This window comes from Schistocerca cancellata, chromosome 2, assembly GCF_023864275.1.
Source record: "Schistocerca cancellata isolate TAMUIC-IGC-003103 chromosome 2, iqSchCanc2.1, whole genome shotgun sequence".
Taxonomy (NCBI): domain Eukaryota; kingdom Metazoa; phylum Arthropoda; class Insecta; order Orthoptera; family Acrididae; genus Schistocerca; species Schistocerca cancellata.
This window is the reverse complement of record NC_064627.1, coordinates 143719510-143740931: the sequence shown is the minus strand read 5'-3', so window position 1 is coordinate 143740931 and position 21422 is coordinate 143719510. Positions and strand designations below refer to the sequence as shown.

The 21422-nt window shown below is 42.2% G+C and overlaps 1 protein-coding gene across 1 annotated transcript in view; it reads left to right on the top strand.

The window, feature by feature from the left end:
• Positions 1-288: 288 nt before the first annotated feature.
• The window catches only part of LOC126161432 (dehydrogenase/reductase SDR family member 11-like), a 112868-nt gene continuing 91734 nt past the window's right edge, over positions 289-21422 (top strand). The window contains exon 1 of the mRNA XM_049917233.1: positions 289-497. Within this exon, the coding sequence (XP_049773190.1) occupies positions 360-497 (138 nt within the window). The 5' untranslated portion in view covers positions 289-359. The remainder of the gene's footprint in view (positions 498-21422) is intronic.

Sequence of the window (21422 nt, the reverse complement as noted above, 5' to 3'; positions counted from 1 at the left end):
TATAACCGCGGTAAACAGATTCTGTAACATATCAAACAGCTTTACACTATCTTTTACAACAAAAAAAAGACGGTAATACGTAATAAGTTCAAGATCCTGACTGAAACTATTTTGGAACGTCGCCTGACGCAGGAATATCTACGGCGCAAAGCCTGTTCATGCGTATACGGGAGTGCCTGAAGTTGAGCCAGCTACGCGTAGTTCCCGAGATAAACTGACCAGTGGCCTTGACGCGTGGCGTAATACACTCGCAAGGTCAGGTCTATAAGAATAAACCGCGAGTACTGGCACGACTTTCCGCAGTCTCTGCGGACTCCAGCTAGCCTCGCAGAAGTGCCAGTACGCCAGTTGACACAGTGATGAGCATCGACAAATACAAGGGACGCGTCGCACTGGTTACTGGCGCCAGCGCAGGCATCGGTGCTGCCATAGTGCAGGCGCTGCTGAAGCATGGACTCACCGTCGTGGGAATGGCCAGGAGGGTCGAAAAGATTAAGGTAAGGGCGCTTCACCACTGCAATATATACGTAATAAAATAACACTCATATTATTAAGAGGGCGTTTAACCCCTACATTCAATCAGTGTAAATTTTTCCCAGTCAAGGTGTCTTCGTATCAGTTACTACCTTTGCTTCAAATCACTGCTGCTCCACCTACGTGCATTATTTTGTGCTAAAAGTAATAGTTTTATTACCTTGTGGTTTCTATTCGGTATTTCAGTTGTCTTCCCACCTTCTCACAAGCCCTTAAGCTTGGGATTATGTCTTAATTGCGTTGGGTGTGAAGAGAGCTTCTGGGGACTGATTTATATCGAAAAATGCCTGGTGTACGCAAAGATCTTGATATTTCAAAGTAGACCCCACTACTGAATTAACTCTGTTCGTTTTTACTTCTTGTTAACATCTACTATCCTTCTGGCACGATCTAAATTTACCTGAAGCATTAGATATAGAAGAAATACGTTTTTTAAGACGGGTCTAAAGTTACCCTAAATGATGGTTTGACTTTTTACCAGTATTAAAACAGAAATTTTACTCTAATAGGACATTGTTAGTATACATTTTCACTTTCCCAAACACTCAGTAACTATAGCTTTAAATGATACAATATCTGTTGTGATGTGTAACTTATTGTGTGTCCAAAATTTTCAAAAAATGGAAAAAGTGGTAGAGTTATCCCGATTGACTATGTGCAAAAGCGCTAATTTTTATTACGTTACTATCGCGTGTAATATTTCTTACCCGAATTAAAAACACATATTTTCACGAAACTACTTAGGTAATAGGATTGTACGTGTATAAACACAACTTTAGAGTATTTTAAAGCTGTAGTTAATAATCTTTAAGGCGTATACACTCTCTTCTCATTATGACAAAGAATAAATCTCACAAGACAGTGTATTCTGGAGAGTTTCTTTTATATAATCAGAATCTTTGCTGATATATTCTTCACAAAATGAAAATTAATGTTCCTTACATATTAACCTACGGCAGGTCTTGCAAGACGTTTCGGTTTTCTGGTCCTTTTTCCAGGGTGACATCTTATATCCCCCAGAAGACAATTTAGCTTTCTTCTGTCTTGCCTCTCCGACTTCAGAAGACACCTCACAGCAGATTTGATAAGTGACGGTGGTGCAGATTTTTCCCACAGAGTGCCATCATTTCCCTTATATCTTGCTTGAGATGTTGCAGCCTCTTACTCAGTATGTGTATTAAGACAATTCTCTGAAATGTGATCATCGTCGCTCTGAGACTCATTATTTATCTCATGTTGTTTGCACAATGTTCTACAGAGAATGCCATGTCTTTATCCTGTTCGAATCTGCAGTTTATTCCTAGTGGACACGTTATCACATGCGCGTGGTATTTTCTACCCAGGCAATACAAAACACACCTTTACTCAACAAGGTAATGCGAGAAACTTGGGAACTTACACATTGTTACAAGGAGGGACACTTGGTTGAAAATTATGTGGAAGGTCATAGTTGTGCAACAACAAGCAGGGTATATTTTACCCTATACGTGTGCTTACGGGTTAAATCATACCATAACTCAAGGCACTATGTTGAGGTCACTGCTAATTCATGGTAATATTAGCTATCATTACTCTTGCAGGATTTATTTTTCTTCTATTGGTGACCAGTGACACTAATCAACAAATTAATACCTTTTTTCTGCATCTGGTTTGTAAATGTAATTGTGTAATGTCTGGGGTGCTGAATTCACCGATAAAATCAACTTTTCTCAGTAACGTCACACTTCCTAGGTACACAGCAGAATCAAATACAGTAACATTGACAGAATTAAAACAAACAATAAATGCATATGTTGACCTTTAGAGTCCATTAATACTGAATATGTTGCCAATAGGAGGTATAAATTAGTTCACAACACTCTTACAAGTTTTACCTTCTCTGTTATTCGGAAAATGTGACAGCGATACTCTTGATCATTCTCCTTAACAAGACCCCAGCAGTAGTCGCCCATCGTCGAAGTGTCAAAGTGAGCTCGGTAACTGCGTTCTATCGTACAGTCGTCTCGGTGAAAGTGTTCACACTATTCATCGATTACGGTTCCCAAATTTTCCGGAAAGAGATTGAGGTAGGAATGTAACATGTGAATTATAAGCGGGATTATGCACCTCATGTTCTTGCAGCTCTCGGACAGGTCATTAGTAACAGAAACATAGTTATCATCTATCCTGTTGCCCAAACAGCTGTTCACGTTTGTTCTGAAAGAGGACCAGCAGCTAATGCGATATTTGTGAGTTTGGAATGAAAGGTTCCATCTTCCATCAATTTTCTTGTTTATGGTGCAGTGCTAGGATATTTTGAAAGGTTGATTCGGATTCTACATACTTATATGTACCAAAATACAAATTAATTCCTACATCAGACTCCATGTACAAAACGGCTGTTGACTCATGTTATTACTCATACCTATACCACAAAGGAAGACACCTTGTACTTACACCTTTAACCATTAGGTGCTTTAGCAAAATAAAACTAAATGCATCGCCGAACAACCAGAATCATTGTTCCGTGATACCTTGATCTAACCACAATATATGTAAAACTGAAGGAGGAACACTAGAACAGCAAACCTACGTCTTCCATATGACGCTTGTCTGGTGACAGAAACACGAGCAGTTAAGTATTGGAGCTCTTTCCAATTGAGAGTAAAGAAGTCCAACAACGCCATTTCTTACACTGATCGAAAAGTCCAGGTCATGCACCATACGATTTCCATCTTTTATTTAGCTGAAAGGACACCTCGAGGGACTTTCTAACGATGCGGACGGTCTAACAGCGGTTCTGGAATGATTCCGTGACCGGCACCGGTTCCGATCGTTGTTTACATAGTAACGGTGACTATGTTTAAAAGTAGTGTCACGTCTCCGTGTCTCTCTGTAGTGCACCATTAATTAAAAGTTAGTTGGCCTGCCATAGTAAAGTGTTACTTTTTGAAGTCACCAGATAACGTTCAAATTTCAGACTTTGTGCAAAATATAAACAGTGTTGTACGAAAGCCACGCAGCAATCCCACTTTAACATTGGCGATGCACAGTACATTAAACATACCATAGACGCTGCTAATTTGCGTTCCTCACACATGTCATTGCCGTAAGATATAGAACTGGCGAGCTACACTTACGACAACCTCTATAATTACGATAGTTACCCTCTGCAAAAAAGATTATGAAAAGTGGTATCCTTACTGCCCTTTAGCGTCTATATCATATGTTGTGTCTAGAGAAGACAGCCTAGACACAATGCGAGGAAGCCGAAAGGCACGCGCTTAAACTCACGCAGGCTGGCGTGAGGTCTGAAACAGGATACGTAATGAATGCTATAAAGGAAAGTACGTAGCTTCTGGAATACTTAACTTTAATCCACATTTGTAGAACATCGCTCTTGATGATACATTAATAGAATCTCAATATCTATACTGGTAATGGCGCCTTGCTAGGTCGTAGCAAATGTAGCTGAAGGCTATGCTAACTATCGTCTCGGCAAATGAGAGCGTAATTCTCAGTGAACCATGGCTAGCAACGTCGGCTGTACAACTGGGGCGAGTGCTAGTACGTCTCTAGACCTGCCGTGTGGCGGCGCTCGGTCTGCAATTACTGACAGTGGCGACACGCGGCCGATTTAAAAGCTACCACCTAGCAAGTGTGGTGTCTGGCGGTGACACCACATTCCTCCCCCGCAAATCGGCGAACGGTTGTATTATAAGGCTTCCGCCCGCCGTGGGGAGGACCCCATGTTGACGTATGCGACGAGGTGGGGAGCCTAACAACAGGCAAGGCTGTGCCACCCGCACCCGGCCATTCGGTCCGAGGGGAGCTAGGAAACGCCTGAAAACCTAGTCCAGGGTGCACGCCAACAGGAGGTGTATGCGCCCGTAGATAGTCAGGAGGGGCCGAAGGGTCGAACTCCATCGAGTCGGAGCACCCGACTGGCGAAGACGACAGATGGTCCGGAGCGGGCAAGAGTTCCATTTCGGAGGACATCTGGTCACGGGAAGCGATCGGCGGCGCGTGACCCAGGGAGGCGCCCGGCGGTTGCAGCGACGTGTCCACTGCGGGCGGTGCCGGCGGCGGCTGCGGCGGGGGCTCGACGCCATGGGGCAAAATGGAAGGCAGCGTCGGTAATACCTGGGGATGAGGCGAGCCAGTAGATGGGTCCCCAGGGCGCTGACCGGACGGCACCGTCGCTGAAAGCAGACGGGGAGCGGCAGAACCCAGGCGACGACAGAGGCGCAGCTGATTGAGATGCCGACGCACCTCACCAGCGGCCCCCATAACCAGATACATCGCGCGGCCGAGGCAGCGAAGAATGTGCCCTGCGAGCCAACGCCGTGAACCTCGATAGTTGCGATAGTATACAACGTCGCCTGGGGCAAAAGCAGGTGTCTGCCGCTGCACAGGAACCTGATGCGGCGGATGCAGCAAAGACATCAAGGTTCGATGAGGGCGACCATGGAGCAACTCAGCCGGCGAGCGACCATCGCGGGCCTGAGAGCGATACGAGGACAAAAAGAGCAATAACGCGTCCTCCCGAGAATGCGACTCTTTCAACTTCAACATCTGTGACTTGAAAGTCCGGACCAAACGTTCAGCGGCACCGTTGGACTGAGGCGAAAACGGTGCGGATGTCAGATGTTGAATACCATTGGCCTTGCAGAATGACTGAAATTCTGCGGACATGAATTGTGGGCCATTGTCGCAAACAATAGTCTGTGGAAGACCTTCAATGCAAAAGATAGCGGACAACGCTTGGATTGTGGCAGAAGACGTCGTGGAAGACATCTGGACAACAAAAGGAAAATTACTGAAGGACTCCACCACAACCAACCATCGAGCATTGCAGAATGGACCAGCAAAATCGATGTGTAAGCGTTGCAAGGGGAAGTGGATTTTGGCCATGCAAAGAATTTCCGCAGTGGTGCGGATTGTTGTTCGGCACACGCCAAGCAAGAAGAGCACATATTCGTAATCGCAGCATCGATGCCGAACCAAGTACAGTGCTGACGAGCAAGTTGTTTCGTTCTCACTATACCCCAATGTCCTTGGTGGAGAAGCCGTAAGACAGAGGACTGTAACGAACGTGGGACCACGACCCTGGACTGATCATTATCAGAACGCAACAGCAATACACCACGTCGAACAAAAAGTCTCTCCTTGTGAGCAAAAAACGGGCGAACCAACGGATCCCCGATCCGTGACTTTGACAAGGGCCATTGCGTAGCAACAAAACGCAGAACGGTACCAAGGACAGGGTCGGCAGCTGTGGCTGTAGCTACACGACGAAAATCGGAAACGATTCGACCACATCATCGGTTTCAGAATCAATGAACATGCAAGCAAGTTCGGAAGAATCGAATGCTCTATCCTCAGCAACAGGGAAACGGGACAACACATCGGCGTTTCCGTGCTTAGCAGTGGACCGATACAAGATATCGTAGCGGTACTGCGAGAGGAAAATAGACCAGCGAATGAATTTCTGCGCTGTACGTGGAGGTACAGGCTTGTTCGGATGAAAAAGCGATGTTAAATGTTTGTGGTCTGTGATGATGGTAAAGTGACGACCATACAAGAAATCGTGAAACTTTGTAACACCAAACACGAGAGCCAAAGCTTCTTTCTCTATCTGTGAATAATGTCTTTGCGCTGACGAGAGCAATTTGGACGCAAAGGCAATAGGGCGATCATGCGAACCATCTTTGTGCGCAAGCACAGCTCCGATTCCGAAATCCGATGCATCTACCATCAACAAAAGGGGTTTCTGGGGATCGAAAGGCGTAAGGCAAGTATTAGAAAGCAACGCCGATTTCAACTGGCGAAAGGAGCGTTCGCAGTCCGTCGACCAGACGAACGGAACACCTTTACGGTATAAGCGATGAAGCGGAGCTGAAATGGAAGAGGCATGGGGGATATAGCGATGGTAATAATTTATTTTACCCAGCACACTCTGTAGCTGCTTCAAATTCTGCGGCGAAGGCAAGTCTTGTATGGCACGAAGGTGCTCTGGACTGGGATGTATGCCTTGGGCATTGAGTACATGTCCCAGATATGGCAATTCACGAGCAAAAAACACACATTTGTCCTTCCGCAAGCGAAGACCATGTTGTCGCAAGACCTGAAATAATGTTCGGAGGTTGGCTAAATGTTCGTCTGCCATCTTTCCGGAGAGCACAATATCGTCCAGATAGTTTGCTGCAGTAGGGACCGACGCACAAACAGTTTGTAAATATTGCTGAAACAATGCAGGGGCGGATGCACACCCGAATGGCAGTCCTGTGAATCGATACAAACCAAGATACGTGTTAACCACCAAGACGCGCTGGGATTCTTCGTCCACCGGTATTTACAAGTGCGCATCTGCGAGGTCCAACTTCGAAAATATTTACCCGGGCACAGTTTGTCAAAAAGATCTTCCGGGTGGGGTAAAGGATAAGTTGCAATCACTAGTTGTGGATTCACTGTTGCCTTGAAGTCCACGCAACGTCTCAATTTTCCGGAAGGTTTTGGCAAAATTACTAAGGGTGAAGCCCAGAGAGAAGCCTGCACACGTTCAATTACACCTTGTGATTCCAAATCGTGTAATGTTTTTGCGACCTCAGCACGCAATGCGTGGGGAACATTGCACGCTCTGAAAAATTTCGGTTGCGCGTTTACTTTGAAACGTCCCCTTTGAACAATTATACATGACTATGCTTAAACTGACACAAAATATTTTTAGCGCAACGCAATCTGACATTCAGAAATCCGTACAAAGGAATGGCCCTGATTAACATTAACCTGTACCTTTCACAAATCACTTACCTCACAAAAATCTTCATTACTCGAACTACTGCAATGCAGCGAGCGCCACTACTGCCAGCTAAATAACAGATTCAAACTACGGAAGGCACTAACTACTAGTAGGCATAGTTAGCAAATGAAAGATTTTAATAGAGAACAAACATTGTATTTACCTTAATAGTCATAATATATATAGCAGTTCATAACATCCGTTCTTACAAATATCAAATCTCCGCCATCTCTCTCCACATCCACCACTGCTGGCGGCTCACCTCCAACTGCGCAACGCTAAGCGCTGTCCACATCCAGCTGCCCAACACTACAATGGCAGACAACAATGCAAACTAGCCACAGACTGCACACAGCACAGCCAGTGATTTTCATACAGAGCGCTACGTAACGTTGCCAATAAGAAAACATAAACAGCTTACTTACATAGCCCCCATGCTCCCCACAAAAAATTTTACAAATTGTTTTGGGCAGTGGCCAATAATGATTTGATAAAATTTTTCATAATTACAATAACAAAGATATCAAATGTCCACACTTATTGATAAAATGTTGGTCAAAAGCTAAAATTTCTCACAGTCCATAAAGACAGTCCAGATTGTTCATAACAGTAAAATTGCAGTGTTTTTTCTCAAAGTCTGAGAAGTAAAAGAAAATGCACACGCAAGTAGTGGATTTCCATGCAGTCTTGAAGAAGTAGTGTTGTCCTTCCAACAGAAAGACAATGCTGACTCTTGACATGCTGACAGGTAATGGGCCACAACAGAGCAAACCCACAGCAGAGTCATTCGACGTTTTGAGGAATATTGGTAGGTAGGTCATCACAGAGCAGACCCACTGTAGTCCTGGTAGAGATTGTGGTATTGGTGGGCCACCAGAGGTGCAGACCCACTGTAGTCCTTGTAGAAATTGTGGACAGGCCCACTGTAGTCCTGGTAGAGACGGCCAGCAGCCATCTGTTGCGACTGTGCAGGTGCACAATCACCATCGAAGAGTCTTGCAGAGAAGATAGCAAGTCCATAAACCACCACTTGTGCACACACAAAGTTTTTGGAATTGTTCTTAGAAGTCTTGCAGACAGTATAGCAAGTCCATAAACCACCACTTGTACACTCACGAAGTTTTTGGAATTGTCCTTAGAACCAGCAATGCTGTTATCCAGTCCCTTGCTGAATTAAAGTATCACATGTGCAAACACTAACAGTCACAACTTCTCACATTTTGTGCATTACTGTGACCAACAGAAATGTGTGCAGTGAAATGAATGCTTACAAGTTACTTAATTTGATTAACTGGTGTCAATTACAATATTATAACATGAGAATACAATTACAAAGGTACAAAATACATCATTAAAAACATAACAATACAGATAACATTTGTAGTAATACAGGCTTTACAAAACAATAGAAATAAACATATACATTAGTGTTACAGGAATTATGACATAAGTACATACATAAAAGATCAGAATAACTTTTGAAACATCAACTTCACACATGAGCATTAAAACAGAATAGAATAAATAATGTCTAAACATCTTTACAAAGAAAATAACATATTATCAGAAAAATTCTACAACATAACTCATATCAGTTAAACACATAAATACAGGAAAAACACAAATATACAAGAGTACACAAACACATAGCAGAATAACACAAGAGGAAAGGGCAGGGTTTGTTTTCAGTGTAACATTTGGTACTGCAGTCCAATGCAAAACTTCATTCCATAGATCTTTCGTCTTATTTCGATATTTGCTCCAGCCAAAAAAATCCTATCCAAGCATGCTTTCTGTATTTTCCTCATATAACCTCTCAGTGCATTTCTTCAAATTCATCGCAACTCATTCTCTTATGGGCTACCCCCTCTTAAGCTAACTTAAATCTACTGAGCTCAGATGCTAAACTAAGGGACGAGGCAATGCAGCAGCACAAAACAATTAACGCAAACAGCAATGACAAAAAAATGCAAATTGGCAGCAGCAGTAAATCTAAATTAACAGAGAAAATGCAACATTACAACTAATATGAGCCAATGTGCAGCAACAAGAAAAATAAATCAGTAGTAAAACTAGCTTAACAGAGTAATACAAAGTGAAATTTAGTAGCACTATGCCTGGCAAACAGCAGTAACTTATACCTAAACATGACAAAGCTCAAGCAAAAAAACATTACACTAAAGACAATAATGCAGACAAGGGAAATGTATATTCACATCTTAATGTCTGTGTAATTAAAGTGGTGCACCACGAAAACTAATTCTACAAAAAATTACCAAGTACTTGAAAAGAAAATTATACATGCAGTTACTGTTATTAGTCCCTTCTTATTGTTCTCTCCATTCCAAGAGCTCCTTTTTCGAAGAATGTGGATCAGAAAATAATTATTTAATAAATCTGTTGACAGAAAGTGTTCACATTAGCAGATGCATTTAAGTTTATTTTATAAAACCAATGCTGCAACACAGCTGGAAAACAGGTATCAAATGAAATAAGCAATTACGCAAACCAAAGCATAAAAACATCATTCAATAGCTATGTGGCATTTCGTAAGTCAGTAGCTCTCAACTCTTGTAGAAAGACACTTGTCATAATCAGGTTTGCAGATGTAAGAATATTTCCCATCAATTCATAAGCATTTCAGTAAATAGCACAAAGTACGATAAATTATGTTTCCAATTTGCGATGCTTTCTACAAAGGAATGTCAATAGCGAGGATAATGGCCCCTTTTTTTTTTTCTCCACCTGCGCCTCTGAAAGGCACACACTAATTGCATTTTTTTTTCGGGCGTCTGCCGCACAGCTGGGTGCCCACGACGCATTACGTGAAGGTGGTCACTTAACTTTCTTACCGAAATATTTACGACAGCAGTTTCCGCTACAGTGACAGTCTCATATAAAAATATTTCACAGGTCAAGAATTAGCGTTAGAAATCTGTAGAAACAAATGCTATTGATATAACAGTGTCCAAAAAATTTTCGTCGGCATTGTACTACATTCACCCATTTACATACATTTCATAACTCTTAAAGTACGATTCTTGGTTTCCAACAATCTTTTTCACAAACCAGAGTCTCTAAACACTACTCATTATTCCTTACCTTATTCGTCGACACTTCTTCAATATTTCATCATATCAGATACGTAGCTTAATCAAATAACTCATATAGCATCAGCTTATTGATCATAAACGTACCTCAGCAGCATAATACACATCGTCGTCGTAAAAATAACATCATAACACCTCAGTCAAATCTCAAAAACGTCGTAGCTTTCTGCAATAATGTCAAAACCTAGAGAAAATTCTCTGCTCATGTCAAAAGTGTCATCTACCTCAAACGTACCTTAAAAATCATTCTCCCTTACCAAATACATCATTCAAAGCTCTCATAGTATCACAATGGTTCCGAAAAATATGAAGGGTTCACACAGTACAGACAAAATACAATTTCGTAAGTGTGAAGTTATCCAACGGTGTAATTACGTAAACATGTGTCACTGATGTAGTAAAAAAAATGTTTGTTTCTCTGTTAAATAATCAGGTGGCTGTGTAATTCTGTGTTGGAGAAATATGGTACCGATGTGTAAAGTTGTATAAGCAAATACCATATTAGCTAGGGCTCCTTGTGCTTGCCAAACACATGGTACACAAAGTAGGTGTGTACCTCCCTGAGGATTAATGTAATTATACCCTCAGGTGTTACAGATTACAGCAATGGAATGAAATGTATAACGGAAAACCTTTGTAGCATTGTACTTCAAATATCTTTAAAAATAAATGTTTTAAGTACAAAATTAATCACTCAAATACGTGTCCTGTAGCGCTAAATGTGCATCTTGTTGTAAGATAATCTCTGTGGAAGTGTCGTAGTTATCGTCCTCCGAAAGCTAAGTTCTGCAGAAGTCAATGTACTTACCTCATGATAAACAAAAGTGAAATGCATTGCGTATAGATATCTTACTTATTACGCTTATTGCCGTGATGAAGAAAGTACTGTGCTGTAACGTATTGTTGTCCTGGCTGTCTCATTTTAGCTATACCACAAAAGTTGCTACTAAAACATGTTTTACTTTCCAGAATAATACAGAAAAACTGTGCAGATATGAAACAGAAACACCGCAAAAGCAACATTGTAAATTGTCACTCATTAGTAACGTCGTGATATAATCGTGTAGCTGTCACATAAACTAACCACTGTGTCATCTGGTATCTCTCAGAAAGTACTTTAATTCAGAATGTATTTTCAAGTACACCAAAATGTTGCATTAAAATCTCATTAGCAGTACTGGTAAATGTTCTAAGTATGTGAGCCTTATAGTCGTTACGTAATCGTGCAACTAACAATCAAGAATGTACACAAACAATAACACTGTGTCGTCTGTTCGCAATAACAATGCATTCGTAATTTCTGTTGAAATAAGTTCTCTTGGTTCTTGACTGGATATTTAACTTCAAACATTGTTGCATGGTAACAGATTCTAAAGCATACTAGTAATGTGAAGTGAAACGTTATATGGCAAAGACAAAGTTAAAAAGCAGATTATCTTTCAATAAACGGTTTTACATGTGAAATGTTGTGTAAACCTTTACTCTTCCTAGTACGCAGAGTTTCAACTTCAATGCAATTATCATGCGGTATTCGTCCGTAAAGAATACTGGAATTTTGCTCAAGGTTAGCGTCAATGTTATTTTTCCCTGGGCCAGCGGGCGCAGGTGGCTGCCTGCGGTGCGAGTCATTGTCTGTTTCTTTGTTGGCGCGCGCCATTACTGGGATTAGGAGACCTAACTTCTTCAAATTCGCCTTGCCGAGAAGGCCCTCCCCTGTTTGAAGCTCGCCAGTTCTGATGGAATTCAGGTCTGTCGTTTTGTCGGTAGTTACTGTAGTTTCTTTCTTGTCTGTTAAGTGGTGGAGAATTTCTCCCTGAATTATCACTGCATGGTGGACCGTTGCATCTGAAGTTATTCTGTCTCCCGTGATAATAATTATTTTGGTTCCCATATTGTCTGTTTCTCTGATTGTCTCTGTGATATTCATTACTATGGAAATGCGATCTTTCTCTGTAACTATTACTCTGCCAGTGGTCGTCATACGGGTGGTGTCTGTATTGGTCACGATTTACATTGAAAGAATAGCCTTGTCGTATATTATTTCTGTCATCGCGGAATTGTGACGGATGTGATCTGTAATTGTTGTGCTCCTGTTTTCGCGTTCCGCGATTGTCAGTGTCAATTTCCAGTCCTTGTAACAGTCCCTGAAAAGCTTCAATGTCGTCTTTGCAACGTCCTGCCAAAATAATATGTCGTAAATGTTCAGGTAATTTGATTAAGCAAATGCGTATGAGTTCTGAGGGGCTGTATGGGTTTGACAGGTACTGATTCTTGTGCAGCATGTCTTCAAAATATTTCACAAGACTGGAAAATTCAGATTGTTCGAAATGTTTCATCATTATGATGCTATGTTTTACTCAGTCTTGTGTAGCTTGAGACCAATACGCTGAGAGGAAGGCATGATAAAATTCTCCTTCACTGTGACAATCGTGAATGACCGATCGCATTCTTACAGCTGGTTCATTCTCCAAGTAGCCACACATAAATTTTAACCTGTGCTCCAATGACCAGTTGGGAGGAAAACAATGAGAGAATTGATGGAGCCATGCTTGTGGATGAATGTCGTTGCCAGAATTCTTATATGTTTTGAATTTATGTGTAGTAATGAACAGCTTATAGTCAAAATCATCATGTCGGCGAGTCACATGCCGGTCATTGTTACGTCGTTTCGGCGGTTCCATCTCAAAATCCAATGCACCTTGCCAATTTCTTTCATAATTTCCGAAGTGTCCTATATTCTTATTTTGTGGTTGTTCCGTATTTCTATGTCCCTCTTCCCATACTGGAGCGCGAGTGTCCTCTGAAATATGTAATTCTTGTATTACCTGTGTCAACTGATCTTGTACTTCCCAGATTTCTCTTTTGTACTGTGTATTGATTTGATTTTGATTTTGTTTGAATTTTCTAATTTGTTCATACTCTTCTGTGTCAGTAAAGGCTACGGGTCTTGTGTCATTCAGATCATCATCTATCTTTGTAGATAAGTTAGTGACCTGATCCGAAAGTTTGGCTACTTTCTCCGATAGTGTACTTATTTCCACAGTGTGTTTTTCTGAACCAAGTTTCAGAGTGTCCATTTGTGCTGAAATCGAATCTACTGTGTCCTTTAAGTTTTCCTGAGTTTTTGCAAGTTGCGTAACCGAATCGGTAGATGCAACTGAGTCAATTTTAGCCCACAAGGTCTCATGATTTTCATGAACAATGGTTTGCAGTTTTTTTATGGCTGCTTTGTGATTTTGTAATGCATTTTCATGCCGCGAAAAAATAGGTTGAAAATGCTCACAAATTTGTGTTTTTACGTCATTACAGACTTTTTGACATTTCTATTCAATGTTATGTAACTCAGTAGTTAAATCTTCACGTGTTTGTTCAAGTGTGGTGTCTAACTTCCGAAGATTTTGTTCCAATGTGTCTAACTTTTGAAGCTTTTGCTGTGTTTGTCTCTGATTTTGTTCCATTGTGTCTAACTTTTGAAGATTTTGTTCCATTGTGTCTAACTGTTGCTGTGTTTGTCTCTGATTTTGTTTCATTTGCTGCATTAATTGCAGTAATAATGTATTAGTGTCTGGAATCTGTTCCTCTATGCATTTCGGCAGTGCATTTGCACCGGTAGCATTCACATTTTGAAAAGCAGAAAACGTGTTTTGACTTGTTTGAGAAAACGGTGTGGCCCCAAAACCTGAATCTACAGTATTTGCAAAATTGTGTCCTATCATTTCGGATTCCTGAGGCGAGCTGTTGCCAACCGATCGATCGATAATGTTTCCCTGTTCACTAATTGTTTCACTGCCTTCGCCATTGTTTGCCGCCCGTTCCATTTCCCTATGCACAATTACCAAATTACTATGTTGAACATTAGTTAATTCATTACATGGTGGCGCTAATACACTACTTTCGTCTTCGCTGTCATTTCTCAGTTTACTTTGGAGCCTAGTATTACGTTTTTCACACGCCATTATTATCACAATATTTCACACGACAATACAGAAAAACACAATTTGAAGAGGAAAAATAGGGGAACACATTAACATAGCACTGAAAATAATATCTAGTTAATTGCAAGCGCAGCTGCGAAATACTTGGTGCAAATCTAAATGCATGCCACAACTGGGTACAACAATGGAAAACTACAACTACAAAGGAGATTCTCTCTACAATTACGTGCAAGCAATAAACAAAAGCTACACTAATTACACAAACTACAAGAAAAAATCAGAAGATTCCAGTGAGGTATCCTTAGCTAAGGATCGACATATGAAACGTTCCCTTTGAACAATTATACATGACTGTGCTTAAACTGACACACAATATTTTTAGCGCAACGCAATCTGACATTCAGAAATCCGTACAAAAGAATGGCCCTGATTAACATTAACCTGTACCTTTCACAAATCACTTACCTCACAAAAATCTTCATTACTCGAACTACTGCAATGCAGCGAGCGCCACTACTGCCAGCTAAATAACAGATTCAAACTACGGAAGGCACTAACTACTAGTAGGCATAGTTAGCAAATGAAAGATTTTAATAGAGAACAAACATTGTATTTACCTTAATAGTCATAATATATATAGCAGTTCACAACATCCATTCTTACAAATATCAAATCTCCGCCATCTCTCTCCACATCCACCACTGCTGGCGGCTCACCTCCAACTGCGCAACGCTAAGCGCTGTCCACATCCAGCTGCCCAACACTACAATGGCAGACAACAATGCAAACTAGCCACAGACTGCACACAGCACAGCCAGTGATTTTCATACAGAGCGCTACGTAACGTTGCCAATAAGAAAACATAAAGAGCCTACTTACAACTTTCAGTTCCAAATGTGCTTCATAGTTCTTACCGCAACCAAGGCCCAGTGCAAAAATGTCTGCAAATTCTTCACAGAGACGAGAAACACTGGCTGAAGGCACAGTCTGATTCACTGATAGGACCTGATTGACTATAGACAAGTTAAACAACTGAAATAAATCCAAACCAAACAAGTTCACTGGAGAAGAAGAACGAAGGACGTAAAAAGACACAAGTTTTGTTTGTCCCTCGTATGTTGCAAGTAGGCTGCACTGTCCTAACACAGGGATCTGCTGTCTGGAATAACTATGTAACTTAACATTTGCGGCACGCAACGGAGGTGTGCCCAGTTGTTTGTACGTGTCTTTATTGAGCAATGAAACTGCAGCTCCGGTATCGAGCTGGAATGGTATCACGTTGCCATTAATTTCCATGTCTACAAAAAGTTTATTGTCCTGCTGACGACGAGAGCGACTGTTTTGTGCAACGTGAACAGACACTAGTACAGAACCACTTGCGACCTGACGTGATTTCCGTCGATGTCGACGCACACTTTTTGTGGGACGAACACAGTCACTGTTAGAGAGAGTAGCACTGGGCAGAGTGGAATTAACTACATGAATGTCCATGGGCGAAGGTTCACGAGCCCGAGTATTCTTGGTTCGATTCTGGCGCGAAGCAAAGGGCCTGGAATGGTTGTGAGTGTCCGATCTAAGCTTTTTCTGGCAAACACTTTGAACATGTCCTTTTTATTACAGAAAAAGCAAATAGCTTGGCATGACGGGTAATTCCCACATGAATGTCACGCCCGGGTTCCCGAGTTCGATTCCCGGCGGGGTCAGGGATTTTCTCTGCCTCGTGATGACTGGGTGTTGTGTGACGTCCTTAGGTTAGTTAGGTTTAAGTAGTTCTAAGTTCTAGGGGACTGATGACCATAGATGTTAAGTCCCATAGTGCTCAGAGCCATTTGAACCCATGTGAATGTCTAGTAGCACACCGCGGGCATGATTTCACTGCATTTGTGTGCTTACGTAGCACATGCGGCTGCGCGGACGTGCGCGAGGGCTGTTTACAGTTCCGTGCAGCTCGCCCGGCGAGCCGGTTAATGTGACACACAGCTGGCGAAGTTTCAAATCATTCCTGAGCAAAGTCAAGTGTGTCTTGCCTATCCAATATGTCTATCACTTGTTGAAGGGAGGGATTGACTAGTTTCAAAATCTGTTCCCTTATGCGAACATCAGAAACGTTCTGTGCTATTGCATCACGCACCATTGTATCTGAATAAGGAAGGCCACAGTCACATTCAAATGCGCAGTCCCTAGTAAGGCCTTGCAAAGTTGCAACCCACTCCCGATTAGTCTGACCGGCCGTACGTTTGGTACGAAAGAAAGTATACCTTTTTGCAACTACATTGACTGATTCTTTGAAATAGGCATCTAAAGCAGACAAAATTTCTTCGTAGGACAGAGTTGCTACGTCGCGTCGGGGAAACAACTTCACTATCACACGGTAGGTGGACACACCGACACAAGAAAGGAGATGAGGCTGCCGCTCGTTACCTTTAATTCTGTAGGCGGCGAGATGGAATCCAAATTGGCGTGACCATTCCGTCCAGCTTTCCAATTCCTCCTTGAACGGACGAAACGGTGGTGCAACTGCGTGTTGTGGCTGCGGTAGCGATGAAGCGGCGGCGGCCGCATCGTTTTGCAGTGCACGTTGACCCTGGATGATCTGTCCAAGGGCATCCAATAAGGCCTGCGTCTGCTGATCCTGCAAGCGATAAAATTCGGACAGTACATCTGGAGATTGTGGCGAAGCCATGACACAAGTAAAGTAAGCAAGTAGAAAGAACAAGATCCTTTTATCCCATACTCGTCGCCAAATATGTTGTGTCTAGACAAGACAGCCTGACACAATGCGAGGAAGCCGAAAGGCACGCGCTTAAACTCACGCAGGCTGGCGTGAGGTCTGAAACAGGATACGTAATGAATGATATAAAGAAAAGTACGTAGCTTCTGGAATACTTAACTTTAATCCACATTTGTAGAACATCGCTCTTGATGATACATTAATAGAATCTCAATATCTATACTGGTAATGGCGCCTTGCTAGGTCGTAGCAAATGTAGCTGAAGGCTATGCTAACTATCGTCTCGGCAAATGAGAGCGTAATTCTCATTGAACCATGGCTAGCAAGGTCGGCTGTACAACTGGGGCGAGTGCTAGTACGTCTCTAGACCTGCCGTGTGGCGGCACTCGGTCTGCAATTACTGACAGTGGCGACACGCGGGTCCGTCGTATACTAGCGGACCGCGGCCGATTTAAAAGCTACCACCTAGCAGGTGTGGTGTCTGGCGGTGACACCACATCATACATTCGCTATATGTATATATTGCGCAATCACAGCACTGTTATCCTATAATATGAATCCAGTATTTTCAGTGCGGATGTACAATTACGTATGACCTCCGTTCTTCGCGGATTTGTACTTAAACAAAGATAAATCTTGACTATGGGGATGGTTCGATAAGTCTAGTAAAAAAGGAAGAAAAATTGTTTGTTTCGAAATCAACTCACCTTACTCCCCGACGTATGATATTCACTCGGTTCAGCGAAGCTCCAACTTTTTCATCCCAGTAGAAAAACAGTTTCTTTCAAATATTGCAAAATACTCGCTGACTGCCACTATTGATTTCACGTTTGATGAAAATTTCTTCCCAGCAAGGGAAGAGTTAGGGCTTAAAAAATGGTTCAAATGGCTCTGAGCACTATGCGACTTAACTTCTGAGGTCATCAGTTGCGTAGAACTTAGAACTAGTTAAACCTAACCAACCTAAGGGCATCACACACATCCATGCCCGAGGCAGGATTCGAACCTGCGACCGTAGCGGTCGCTCGGCTCCAGACTGCAGCGCCCAGAACCGCACGGCCACTCCGGCCGGCCTCAAGTTAGAGAAGAATCGCTTGGGGCTAAGTCTGGTGGACAGGGTGGATGAGGAAGCATTTCAAAGCCTAAATTATGCACTTTCGCCATTTTTATCGCTGATATATGGGATGGTGCATTGTCCTAGTGAAAGAGCATCTTTCTGCATGCCGACCTTAGTCTTTTTTCAGCCAACGCAAGTTTCAGACGATCTAACAATGAAGCATAATAGGATCCACCTACTGTTCTGTCTTTTTCCAAATAATCCATGACAACTATTCCTTCAGAATCAAAAAGTAAAAAGAAACAGGGGCCGTCACTCACCAGCTGAAAAAATGTTCCTTGGCTCCTTGTCTTTGTCCGTTGTTTTGGCTGCTGTTTTGACTTTGGTGTCTAATCATGGATTGAGGTTTCATCAACAGTCACAGAGCAGCGCAAAAAGTCGTGTGAATTACTATCAGAGATCTCAGACATTGTGTTGAAATGTTGTGCGTGGTACACTTTTGATCGACTGTGAGCAATCACGGCATCCATCCACGCGCGCAATTTTTTCACAGCCAATTCTCTGTGCAGGATATTACGCACTCGGTCAGTTGAGATGCCTACAGTCTCAGAAATCTCACGAATTTTTATTCGGTGGTCTTGCATTACTGCACCATGGATTTTGTGAATTGTTTCTTTTGCGGTGACCTCAACTGCAATGTGGGAGCGCGCTTCGTCTTCGCTACTTTTCAGAACACGTCTAAATTCATTAATCCAAAAGTAAATGGTCTTCAGTGATGGTACGAAGGCCGCGTGAACATCATCCAATTCTGTATTGATTGTGAGGAAATGAAAATGTTTAATAACAGCCCGAAACTCGGTTTTCTCCATTTTCAACTACAATTGACACGTAGACCATTTCAAACGGCTGCCAACAATGAACTGTTTGTTGTAAATTGTAAAATTCTTTATACGAACCTTGGAATAATCAAGCTTACCAAATGTGAAGGCTCACGAAAATATTCACTTCTTTCCTAGAAATTTACCAGACTTATCAAAGCACCCTCGTAATTTACTTATACAATATACGTAGAACTGTAGGTTTCAATTCACAGTACACTGTACATACTGTACTGTATGCTGTATTTTTATCCTTTCGGAAGAGCAGGTACTGTTTAAAAGCGAACATTTTTATTTTCCCGATAGATGTGTGGTATTCAGAAGTTTTACTGTACAATACTGTTGTGCAATATAAGAGTATAGCGTGAAACCAAAGTCTCGCTCCTGATCCCCACAGCGCATTTCCTTGCATATTAACAGAACAAAAGTGTCTCTAATCTAATTTCTCCCCGTGCATATTTTAGTTGGAAAATGGGCCTCAGAGAAAGGCCACTTGGCAGCACTGTGGCCACATATAGGACAAGCATCTTTATTCAGTATTGTACAGATACGAGACCCAGATAGGGAAGTAGGTAGATGTTTGCATTAGGATACCCGAGTTCACGAATCAGAGTCCAGTTTCATGTGCATCTTCGTTTCTTGATTTTAGGCTGCATGGTATACTGAGGTGACAAAAGTAATGACATAGCGATATGCAAATATACAGATGTCGGTAGTTTCGCGTACAGAAAGTATAAAACGGCAGTGCATTGGCGGAGCCGTCATCTGTACTCATGTCATTCATGTGAAAACGTTTCCGACGTGATTATGGCCGCACGACGGGAATTAGCAGACTGAATGCAGAATGGTAGTTAGAACTACGCGCATGGAACATTAAATAAAGGAAATTGTTAGGGAATTCAGTATTCCGAAATCCACAGTGTGATGAGTATGCCGAGAGTACCAAATTTCAGGCATTACGTCTCATCCTGGACAACGCAGTGGCTGACGATCGAGAGTAGCGGCGTTTGCGTGGAGTTGTCAGTTCTAACAGACAAGCAACACTGCCTGAAATGAACGCAAAAATTTATGTGAGACGTACAACGAACGTATCCGTGAGGAAAATGCGGTGAAATTTGGTGTTGATGGACTATGGCAGCAGACGACCGACAAGAGTGCCTTTGCTAATACCACGACATCGCCTGTAGCGCCTCTACTGGGCTCGTGACCATATCGGTTGCACCATAGACGACTGGAGAACCGTGACCTGGCCAGATGAGCCCCGATTTCAGTTGGTAAGAGCTGATGGTAGGTTTCCAGTGTATCGTAGACACCACGAAGCCATGGATCCAAGTTGTCAACGAGGTACAAGCTGGTGATGGCTCCACAGTGTTGTGGGCTGTTTTTACACGGAATGGACTGGGTCCTCTGGACCTGCTGAACCGATCATTGACTGGAAATGGCTACATTCGGCTACTTGGAGACCATTTGCAGCCGTTTATGGACTTCATGTTCCGAATCAACGATGGAATTTTTATGGATGACAGTGCGCTATCTCACCATGCCACAATCGTTCGTGACTGATTTGAAGAACATTCTCGACATTTCGAGCGAATGATATGGCCACCCAGATCGCCCGACATGGGACACAATCGAGAGGTCAGTTCGTGCACGAAAACTGGCATAGACAACACTTCCACAATAATAGACGGCTATAGAGGCAGCATGGCTCAATATTTCTGCACGAATCTTTAAACGACTTGTGAGTCCTCGGCACGTCGAGTTGCTGCGCTACGCCATTCAGCAGGAGATCCGACACGATATTATTACGTATCTCATGATTTTTGTCACCTCAGCGACCTAATACTACAGCATTAGAAGATGTTGGAAAGGGAGAAGAATTTTTGGGGTACCGCATCTAACTTTTGACCAATAAGCAAAAAAATGAGAGGCTACATGAATCTGATCCTTCAGCAGCCAGTCTTAGATTTTAAATAAAAATTTGGCCAAGTGCTACTAGGACTAGAGCACTGAGGGTTCCCTACAAACTTAAATATGCATCCAGTGCACCTAGATAGTTCGCCCATTCTTGGAATCGAGAATCTTGAGTGTTTTTGCATGGTATCGGTATCGATACTGGCAAGATATTTGTCCCGGCAATTCCAAGAACATATTAAATGTATACATTAGTTCCTGAGGCTAGCCCGGACATACAAAGACAAGCGCGCAGGAGACTTCAACTTACATATGTAGAGAGGGAAGATTTAAATAAAATAGTTTTTATTTACTTACTAAAACATGACTACACTTAAAGTTTATATTTGCATGCAGTAATATTCTTCTATTATGCATTTGACGGATGATGAATGCAATGTAACTTCTAACGGCTACACGAGATATTTTTTAAAAGATTTCTT